A 10,569-nucleotide genomic window follows, 5' to 3' on the forward strand; every position below is an offset into this window, starting at 1 on the left:
GTCAACAAATGGAAAAGTCAGTCATCTGTTAATTATCATGTTAATTACCAAGGGCCTTTAGCCTCAACAGCAGGGGTGCTTTTTACCCCAAATACCATACTTTTTCATATTCTTTCGTTATTTAAAAACTGTTGCTTTAATTATCTTAGGCAAAACTGAAAATTGTTAAGAAGACATTTGTCTCAAAATAGATGCATTCATTTTTAGTGATTCTCATTTGCTACTTAAATCTACATTTTTTTTTTTTAAACATAAAATATTAGATCAAGTAAGCACAGAATCAACTTGCTGCCGCAAGTGACTGCGTCAAGGATCAGACAAATTGCATCTTTTTCAAATTGCACGTGCATCTTGCAAGCTGATGTTTTGGAAAGTGCTATGCCACGTTTCGGTGTCATCTAGTGGCTTAGAGGAAAATAAAATCAAAGGCGCCTTTTACCCAAGTACCCCGGGGCGCCTTTAGCCCCCGTTGTACCCTAATCCTTGAATATGGTTTCTAGGCACTTCAGAACGCAATCAGGGTGTTTTTTTTAGGTAAATGCTTTGGTACAGTCTGCGATACACTCACTATGTATTAGGAGGAACAATAATAATTGTAGCTTATGCTTACATGTGTTGACTTTCTGAATAAAAGCGTATAAGTAGTAAATACTAATAGGACTAATGTGAAATTAATAAAAAGGCCAGTTTTCTTTTGAAAATAACTTTTACATTTCCCATGCACTTTCCAAGGACAGATTAGAATGAAGAGAGGCTGGCAGCGAGGGGAGGGGTTTGGAGTTTTGGAGGGACGCGCTGTGATTGGTTTGCAGCTGTGACAGATTCTGGCCAATAGACGACGAGCACGATGTCTTAAAAACAGGTTGTGTCAGGCTATAACGGCAGTAGCTACTTTCTCTGTGTTGTTTTACAGTTGGGGAAGTTATAGTAACGCAATAATGAGTGGCAGAGGTAAAACCGGCGGTAAGACCAGAGCGAAGGCTAAGACTCGCTCCTCCAGAGCTGGGCTGCAGTTTCCCGTCGGTCGTGTTCACAGGCTTCTCCGCAAAGGAAACTACGCCGAGCGCGTCGGTGCCGGTGCTCCGGTTTATCTGGCCGCTGTGCTCGAGTATCTGACGGCTGAGATCCTGGAGTTGGCTGGAAACGCCGCTCGGGACAACAAGAAGACCCGTATCATCCCCCGTCACCTGCAGCTGGCGGTGCGCAACGACGAGGAGCTGAACAAACTCCTGGGCCGAGTGACCATCGCTCAGGGCGGCGTGCTGCCCAACATCCAGGCCGTGCTGCTGCCCAAGAAGACCGAGAAACCCGCCAAAACCAAGTAGATCAGCTGAAATGTGATGAACATACAAAACTCCCAAAGGCTCTTTTTAGAGCCACCCACTTTCTCTTTAAAAGGCAAATTTAAAGGATGTGAAGTCACAATCTTTGTTATAAGTTTTGTAATGTCACTGCAAGTCTTGTTTGATATTCTGCTCACGTAGATTCACTTTATACCGGTAAATGTTTAGCTATAGTTTACTTAATTTGTATCTACTGTTTTGGTTGTAAAACTAAAGCCGATGAAGTTGAGTACACGTTGATTATTGCAAATAAAAACATTGAAATGTTTATTTAACAAGTTCTTCAGGTTTGGTGTTTTTGCTGCTTTTACCTCCTTGAGTACATCCGATTAAAATAATACTACTAATTATTCGGACACATTTTCTAATAAAGGTCTTTTTCGATCAGTTATTTCTATGAAGCCCTGCGATTTTATTACCTATTCAAACTACACTAAATCAATGAGTAATGATGAAACACGATGAACCAATCTGATGCATATGTTAAGGGTCGCTCTTATTTTATGCATAACATGAAACTACTTTTCCCTTAATGTAGCATATTTGAGCGGGGAGTGTTGGAGATATAGAGCTTTCTAATGTTAAATGTAACAATTTCTGGATTATAAAATCCCTTAGAGAAGTTTAGTTGTCCTAAAGCATTTTTTAAGTGGAAATTAAATTACACACTACTTTGAAATATGGACCGGTATTAACAAGTTTCTGTTACCTAACAAGATGAAGAAAAAAAAATCACTATAAAATTATTCATATTTACTATCCCCTGTATTTCTTTAAATTTGACATCTCTTCACAATGCACATGCTGTATTTCTAATTTGGAAACAATATCACACTTATTTTTTTGAATGTGGTTATGCAAATGATTTTCAGAAAGAAATATCTTGGCTTGTTGTCTTACAACAAACTTTCAGTTTTGAAATAAGTAATGCACTATTTTTGATTTGGGAATCAGGATCAAAGGAGTTAAAACTGCTAACTCTATGTAGTCTATTTAATCTTCTCAAATGTAAAGTTACTGATTGCATGCCCAATTTTAGGGTTTTTTTGTATTGATCTGAAACTGTTTTATGAATCTCTCTGCTCATCACTCAATAAGAAAGCTGCTAAAACAACCGTATTGATAAAATAAAGGATTGCTCTTATTCTGTATTCTCTTTTCTAGACGTCTGTGTTATGTTTTGTTTTCTGTTCATATATCTTTTTTATTATTAAGGTATTTACTGTGTTTTGTATCATGGTTGTGTATGTATTTTATTGCTTTGCATCAACCCTGAGTCCCATGTTCTTTTAAACAATATTTATGTTGTATGTATCCCCTGTGAATGTTATGTGTTTAATAATAATAATAATAATAATAATACATTTTTGAGCGGGAAAATCAGTTAGGTCACTCGTTTAAAAAACAGGAAACTCATAGCTATTGGCCAGAAAGACCACGTCACGCTGTGACGTAAACACAATAGCCAATCAAATGCCTCTAAAACCACAAAAGCCCACCGCAAGAGTAGTTTAGCTGCGCTGCTGCGTAAGAGAACACGTTATTCTGCTTCAGAAGACGATTTCGAGAAAATGGCAAGAACCAAGCAGACGGCGCGTAAATCCACCGGCGGCAAAGCCCCGAGGAAGCAGCTCGCTACTAAAGCCGCCCGTAAGAGCGCTCCGGCCACCGGCGGCGTCAAGAAGCCTCACCGCTACAGGCCCGGCACCGTGGCTCTGCGAGAGATCCGTCGCTATCAGAAGTCCACCGAGCTGCTGATCCGCAAGCTGCCCTTCCAGCGTCTGGTGCGAGAAATCGCTCAGGACTTCAAGACGGACCTGCGCTTCCAGAGCTCCGCTGTCATGGCCCTGCAGGAGGCCAGCGAGGCTTATTTGGTCGGTCTGTTTGAGGACACCAACCTGTGCGCCATCCACGCCAAGAGAGTCACCATCATGCCCAAAGACATCCAGCTGGCGCGCCGCATCCGCGGAGAGCGCGCTTAAACGCCTGATTTCATAAGTCTTTAAACCCCAAAGGCTCTTTTCAGAGCCACCTAAATGCGTCTAAAAAAGTAGAATTTCCTTTATCTCTGTAAAACATGCTGTGAGCCCACTCAAACTCTCATCTGCTTGTAACGAATTAATGAATGAGCAAATCAATGCACGTCGATAGAAAATGCATTTTATCCTATAACTTCATTGAGCACATTCCCCATTGCATTGTCTTGTGTAAAAGTATTTTGTAACTTCACTTTTAGTTCTGAGCAATGAATGATTCAGTCTCACATAAACACATCTTGCTCTCGCTATTGCCAATAGAAGTTTACTGTTCAGAGACATCTAGACAGAAAAAAAAGGTAACCTGTCTTCACTAAGAGTGAAACAGAATTAGTAATACTGGTTTATAATCAGCATACATACATTTCAAAATAATCAAAAAGTTAAAATTACATAAATATCACGAACCGGTTTACAGGAAATAATTGCTGGGATATTTATTAATGAGTTTGAAAGAAATGTATGTCATTTCTGACTATACCTATATTTTTTATGAGGTAATTTCCAAATGTTACGCCTATAACAGACAATTCAGCACATCTATTCCAGAAAGTTAGGAGGTCTGCTGATTCACATCATTGGCTCCGCCTTCATATGTTTCAACTAGGTCCTCTAAGCGAATGTATATCTCCTCCTGGGTGCGCTCTTCTTAGTATTTAGAGTTACATTCTGGTGTGAGATAGAAGCTGATTCGATACAATAATGTCTGGAAGAGGTAAAGGCGGTAAAGGACTCGGGAAAGGAGGCGCTAAGCGGCACCGTAAAGTCCTGCGGGATAACATCCAGGGCATCACCAAACCCGCCATCCGTCGTCTCGCTCGCCGCGGCGGAGTCAAGCGTATCTCCGGTCTGATCTACGAGGAGACCCGCGGTGTGCTGAAGGTGTTCCTGGAGAACGTGATCCGCGATGCCGTTACCTACACCGAGCACGCCAAGAGAAAGACCGTCACCGCCATGGACGTCGTGTACGCGCTGAAACGACAGGGACGCACTCTGTACGGCTTCGGAGGATAAACACGTCCGTGTTGCCATAGAAACCCAACGGCTCTTTTAAGAGCCACCCACATTTTCGAAAGGAGTATGTCAATTTTATGGTTATTTGTGATACTTTTTATTTCAGACTTCAAAACAATTTTTTTTTTTTTTTTTTTTTCTTTCTTTCCAAGTGATTTTGGTGCGTATATTAAATGCTACACATGTGTCCATTCTACATGAGTTCCTTTGACTCGAAATAGTGAAACATTTATCCAGAGTGCACGCGGCAAAAGACAATAGTGAGACAGGAGCTTGTATAGAAGGTTGTTCAGGGGTGGAGACTATGGAGCGGGTGTCTGTGCCCAGCCTGCCCTTCACCTTAAAGGGTTTAAAGAAATTTAAATATTTAGGTTTGTGGGTGGATTGTAAATTGAGGTGTTTAGTAGGACAAGACTGGGGTGCAAATAAACAATCAATGATGGATATATACTATGTATTACTTTATAGTCATGTAGAAAAGATATACTGATAGAGATATTGATTATTTTATATAGGATAAGTCAAATGGTGTAGTGCAGTTTTTATGCAGGGCAGAAGGCAACTCTGTGATTAAGCAAGTTTGTAAGAGTAAATGGCAGAACTACTGGAACTCATGCATGTCAGGAAATGGAAACGGTTGAGCATTTTTTGATTAGATGTAAAAAAAATACCTTATATAATATTTTAAAGGCAGGAGTATAATTTAATAGCCTACATTAGTTACAGCGTTAAAGTTCTTGAGAAATAGCGATCTAAAGAACAGAATATAGAAAATCTTCACACTCCAGTACAGTAGGTGGCGGTATGCACCTTTCTAGTTGGTTTGCAACCCGCCAAGAAGAAGAAATATCCTCCAGATAGGAAAGAAAAGGAAAGCATTTAAGAGAGTCAGGAAAACACATACTTTTCAAGATTTAATAGAATATAAAAAGCACAAGCAAATGTAAGAAGGACAGTAAGGAAAGCCAAATTAAATTATTTGTAATTCAAAATAGGCAAGAATACTGCAGCATTGTAATGAAATAGGCAAGAATACTCCAGAAGAGGAGGTGTGGGGCGTGATTAAGAAAATGAAAGAAATAAAAAAAAAAAAAAAAATGGATGGAGTAAGTTATACTATGATGAAGCATTTTAGTGAAAGTTGATTTTAGCATTTTATAACAGAATATGGATGGAAGGTATACTTCCTCAAAGTTAGAAGGAAGCAGTAATTATACCTATTAAAAAGCCCGGGAAAGATCCAAGTAATCCTATGACTTATCGTCCAATAGCTTTAACTTCTCATTTATGTAAAGTCATAGAGAGAATGAAAACAGACAGATTGACATATCATTTGGAAAAAAGGAACTGGTTTTCTCCTTATCAAAGTGGGTTTAGGTGGGGAAGAGGGACTTTGGATTCAGTAGTATATTTAGAAGGTGATATAAGAAAGGCATTTGTTAACAAGGAGAGTGTCATCGCTGTTTTGTTTTTGTTTTTTTGATATAGAGAAGGCATATGATATGTTGTGGAAAAAGGGATTATTAATAAAATTAGAAAATTTGAGTATAAAAGGAAGAACGTACAATTGAATTAACTATTTTTTAATTGGAAGGAGTATTAGGGTGAAGGGCAGTGTAATAAGTCCACTGTTATTTATCATCATAATTAATGATGCTTTTTCAAGGATACATTCAAGTCTGGGGAAATCTTTGTTTGCTGATGATTGAGCTCTTTGGTTTAAAGGAAAGAATATAGAGTATAATATAAAGACAATGCAGTGTGCATTAAATGAGGTAGAAAAGTGGTCAAGGGAAAATGGCTTTATGTTTTCAGTGGAAAAGACAAAAATAATACTTTCCACAAATATAAAGTTTGTGAATTGATTCAGAATGCAGCGGCACAACTGGTCTTCAACAAGCCCAAAGGAGCCCATGTTACACCTCTCTTTATCTCCTTGCACTGACTACCGGTCTCAGCTCGCATCAAGTTCAAGTCATTGATGCTTGCATATACAACCACAGGCTCAGCACCCGCCTACTTCCACTCAATATTAAGAATCTAGGATATGCTCCAATAATTCCTTGATCTCCAGTGCCAACCAAAAGTTGATCTTAGCTTATTAGAAAGAAGACAAAAGGAAGGGTCTTACGAAACAGAGGTATATGATGTAAGGGAATATATAGGGTCAAGGTATAGAGAATGTATGCACATTTTCACAGATGCTTGAAAAGGGCTCTGTATTCGTAATACCAAAGTGAATAAGAGCAGTATCAGATTGTTTATCAGTGTTTACTGGAGAGATGTTTGCAATAATTATGGAAATAAGGTGGATTAGTGAAGTTAAAATATCCAAGGTAGTAATATGTTCAGATTTAATAAGTTTGAATGAGAAGAAGTCAGAAATAAGACAAGATATGATAATAGAGATTATTCAAGAATTATATTGACTTAAGCAAAATAGCATAAAAGTTCAGTGTCTGTGGGTACCGGCTCATATTGGGTTGAGAGGTAATGAAGAGGCAGATAATTTAGCAAAAAAGTCCACAGAACGAGAAATAGTTGATATTCAGATTTCACTTAGTAGGACAGAAAGTAAATCAATCATCAAAAGGAATATTTGGAAATTATGGCAGCAGTATTGGGACATAGACACCAAAGGAAGGCATTTGTATCAAATACAGTCAACAGTGGGCAAAGGAAGATGATCAGGTTCGAGCAGATCTGAGGAGAACATGATTACAAGGTTATGACTGGTGCATACAAGGTTAAACAATATAATGCATTTAATGAGTAAACATTCAACAGGCCTATGTGAGGTATGTGATGAACATGTTATAATGTACTGTAGGAAATATGCTGATGAAAGAAACAAGTTGAAGGATGAACTAGAGAGTTTATAATTAAGAATTTATTAAATCCAGGAAGAAACATTATATCATTATTGTTACATTGTTTAGGAAGAACTGGTTTAAACAAGCGAGTATAAGTGTTTCTTTCTTTCTTTCTTACATTCTCTTCTCTAAATCCTGCTTCAGAGGGCTGAGGGCGGACGGAGGAGCTGGACACGCAGCGCCGGATGAAGCTCTGTGGAGACGCTAAACTGGTGCAAGATTCAAGGGTGTTTGAATGTGGATTGGGAGGTTAATCAGGTTAATCAAGTTAATCTACTCTATTGTAGATAGAGTGTCAATGGTCCATTTAGAGAGATAGGTGGCGGTAATGCACTTATAAGTCTGCGATCCGCCGTAAAGCAAGAAGAAGAAAAAGCAGAAAATGAAGAAGATCCTCCAGCCATTTCACATTAGAATGGGCGCCAATGAGAGACGAGCCATTTTATGTGTAGAAAGAGGAAGTGCAAGGAGAGGGATCAAGTGTTTCTGTTCTGATTTCTAACACTGGTCTAACTGTACACATCCGAAAAGCCCTTATTAATATGGTAATGATCTGATATGAGCCGCAGAAACGCGTTAAACGCCCCACGATAAACCTGTTCATCGCGATGGCACAGACGCGCGAGGACGCTCTCCAGACGATCACAGACAGCGAGGAAGAGTCCGCCTTTTCTTCAGAAGACGACGAAGATTTGGAGGATGAAAGCTTTCCTTTTCAGGAGCGATTTGGTGCAACAAAGGATACAATTTGTAACGAGTAAGTCGACCTCCTATTTGGGTCACACTTTATATCAGGTGGCCTTATTATTATGTACTTACATCAGAAATAAATACAATGTACTTATTGTGTTCATATTGTATTGCAAAACACTTCTGCTGCTATTCAGGTGGGTAAGGGACAGGTTAAGTGGTGTAAGGGATGGGCCAACAGTGTAATTATAAATGTAATTACATAAAGGTATTATTAACAATATAAGTACAATGTAACAACATGTATGAGCACAATAAGTGCATTGTACCAAATTATTAATTTAAATGTAAGTACATAGTAGTTAAGGCCACCTAATATAAAGTGGGACCGCTATTTGTAATGTTATGAGTAAAATGTGCTGTTCTGTGGACTTTTCATACTATTTAACTCTATTACAAAACTGTGTAAATGTTCTATACTGTGACAAAAAATAAATAAATTCTTAATAATAATAATAATAATAACAATGTTTGAGACCATATCAATGGCCTATAGTTTTGGTTAACCTAAGGCCGTTGTTTAATGTCATATACTGCATCAAAGATAAACTGAAAACATACACCTAATCAGATATTTGCAAACATAAATCGGTATACATATGTATGTTGGTGTCCCATCAGTCCATAGGCCTATAATTGCCCATCACTTATGCATGCTCTGGTATGCCACCTTTGACAATCTGAGATAACAAGTGTTTTGTTTTTGTTGTTGTTTTAGGAATGTGGTGCCTTCGGGTGCATATCACACAAGGGCGGCAAGCAAGCGTCATTCAGTTTTCAGTGCTGCAGACAATCTTAACCAGTAAGTGTGCTTTATTTATTTATTTGTTTATTTATTTTTAACCTGTTAATTTACCTTTCTTTACATACTTTTAGATAATATACATATTTGTAAATCACTTCTTTTAATGAGTGGTTGATACACTTGATTGATAATGCTGTTGTGATCCTGTTGTCAGCATGTTCACATGTGCATGCTCTTTCCTCAGATGTGATAATGACCGTGAGCAGATGCCTGCTGCAAAGAGAGCCAGGACTCTTTCATGGAAAGCAGAGACTGATGTTGACGGGGCTCCACAGACTCTGAGATTCCTGCCTGCTCGGGAACCTGGACCGCAGTTGTCTACTGCTGACGCGAACTCTCCCATGAGTCTTTTCAAACTGTTTTTCACAGACAGCGCCGTGGATAACCTGTGCCACAACACAAATGCTCAGGCCGCCAGGGCAGCTGCAAAGGGCCGCAAGTACAAGTGGACCGATGTCAGTGTTGATGAGCTTTACCGCTACATCGGACTCGTTTTCTACATGGCCGCGGTGAAGATGAGCTCCATCGCTGACTACTGGCGGGAGGACAGCCTTTTCTCTCTGCCTTTTTCCGCTACAATTATGTCAAGGGACAGATATCGCACCATTTCATGGAATGTACACATGAGTCACCCAGACGCAGACGAGGAAAACGACAGAAAGAGGGGCACAGCCCAACATGACCGTCTGTTCAGGATCAAACCCCTCATGAACACGATCCGTCTTGCATGCAAAGCCTTCTATCATCCTAGAAGAAATTTAGCTGTGAATGAAAGATTGGTGGCATGCAGAGCAAAGAGAGAAGTGACACCGTGCATGAAAGCCAAGCTGACAAAGTTCAAGTTTTTCATCCTTTCAGACTCATCAAATGGATATACTGTGGACTTCTCTGTCTACACGGGCAAGAATAGCTTTCCCACAGACCGTGGGCTTTCGTATGATGCTGTGATGTCTCTCCTGGACCGTAAAGTTTTGGGCTCTGGGTACCATGTGTACATGGATGATTTCTACACAAGTCCAAAGCTCTTCACAGACTTGTTTGCTCTGAAGTTTGGTGCTTGCGGACGACAGAGACCAGAGGAAGGACTTCCGAAGACTGCAGCTAATTCACTGAGCAGAAACTGCAGGAGGATCCATCAGGTGGATTCGGACGGGCCTCTTGTGTGTGTGAAGTGGATGGACGCGCAAGTGGTGTCTGTTTGTTCCACCATCCATGCTGCCTATACAGGAGAGCGCGTGCAAAGGAAAATCAAAGCACAGCATACATGGAAGGCAAAGTCTTTTCCATGTCCTGCACCTGTGACTGCATACAACCAGCACATGGGGGGTGTTGACCTGTCCGATCAGCTGTTGCAATACTACGCCGCACAGCACAAAACCATGAAGTGGTACAGAAAAATCTTCCTACACTTCTTGGACATTGCCGCCAACAACGCTTTCATATTGCACAAAGAGCTGCTTGGCAGCATGACTCGTGATCAGTTCATGGAAGAGCTTATTGCAGAGCTCTGTGGCTTGTCACAGAAAGCAGCACCAAAACAGTTTAGCACAGATCACGTGCCTGTTCCAGGAGCTCAGCTGACTTCAGACGTCAGAAGAATTGCTACGGTCGGCCGCCGGATCTGTGTGCATTGCAAAGCCGTGCATGGAAAGAAGCAACAAACGCCTTGGAAATGCCAGGCTTGTGACGTTCACTTGTGTCTTCAGTTGAACAGAAACTGTTTCCAGGAATGGCACAAAAATCTGTGA

General features: G+C 40.1%; 4 protein-coding genes across 4 annotated transcripts; all 4 read left to right on the forward strand.

Moving 5' to 3' along the window:
* The first annotated feature begins 871 nt into the window (after positions 1-871).
* LOC131534349 (histone H2A-like) lies at positions 872-1,595 on the forward strand. Its single transcript, XM_058767180.1, has one exon. It carries the CDS (start codon positions 939-941, stop codon positions 1,323-1,325), a length of 387 nt encoding a protein of 128 aa, XP_058623163.1. The 5' UTR covers positions 872-938; the 3' UTR covers positions 1,326-1,595.
* Positions 1,596-2,837: 1,242 nt separating this feature from the next.
* LOC131534336 (histone H3) lies at positions 2,838-3,453 on the forward strand. Its single transcript, XM_058767169.1, has one exon. The coding sequence runs from the start codon at positions 2,915-2,917 to the stop codon at positions 3,323-3,325; it is 411 nt and encodes a 136-aa protein (XP_058623152.1). The 5' UTR covers positions 2,838-2,914; the 3' UTR covers positions 3,326-3,453.
* Positions 3,454-3,883: 430 nt separating this feature from the next.
* Positions 3,884-4,503, forward strand: LOC131534378 (histone H4). The gene has a single exon (XM_058767210.1). It carries the CDS (start codon positions 4,082-4,084, stop codon positions 4,391-4,393), a length of 312 nt encoding a protein of 103 aa, XP_058623193.1. The 5' UTR covers positions 3,884-4,081; the 3' UTR covers positions 4,394-4,503.
* Positions 4,504-7,627: 3,124 nt separating this feature from the next.
* Positions 7,628-10,569, forward strand: LOC131534142 (piggyBac transposable element-derived protein 4-like). The gene is made up of 3 exons (XM_058766814.1): positions 7,628-8,023; positions 8,735-8,818; positions 9,006-10,569. Exons 1-3 carry the CDS (start codon positions 7,875-7,877, stop codon positions 10,567-10,569), a joined length of 1,797 nt encoding a protein of 598 aa, XP_058622797.1. The 5' UTR covers positions 7,628-7,874.

Source organism: Onychostoma macrolepis, chromosome 25, assembly GCF_012432095.1.
Source record: "Onychostoma macrolepis isolate SWU-2019 chromosome 25, ASM1243209v1, whole genome shotgun sequence".
Classification (NCBI taxonomy): Eukaryota; Metazoa; Chordata; class Actinopteri; order Cypriniformes; family Cyprinidae; genus Onychostoma; species Onychostoma macrolepis.

Bases quoted from the DNA above. Each gene is read 5' to 3' on its own strand.
- LOC131534336 (XM_058767169.1), top strand. From the start codon at position 2,915: ATGGCAAGAACCAAGCAGACGGCGCGTAAATCCACCGGCGGCAAAGCC.
- LOC131534378 (XM_058767210.1), top strand. From the start codon at position 4,082: ATGTCTGGAAGAGGTAAAGGCGGTAAAGGACTCGGGAAAGGAGGCGCT.
- LOC131534142 (XM_058766814.1), top strand. From the start codon at position 7,875: ATGGCACAGACGCGCGAGGACGCTCTCCAGACGATCACAGACAGCGAG. The intron at 8,024-8,734 runs GTAAGTCGACCT...TTGTTGTTTTAG, and splicing joins AAGGATACAATTTGTAACGA to GAATGTGGTGCCTTCGGGTG. The intron at 8,819-9,005 runs GTAAGTGTGCTT...CTCTTTCCTCAG, and splicing joins GCTGCAGACAATCTTAACCA to ATGTGATAATGACCGTGAGC.
- LOC131534349 (XM_058767180.1), top strand. From the start codon at position 939: ATGAGTGGCAGAGGTAAAACCGGCGGTAAGACCAGAGCGAAGGCTAAG.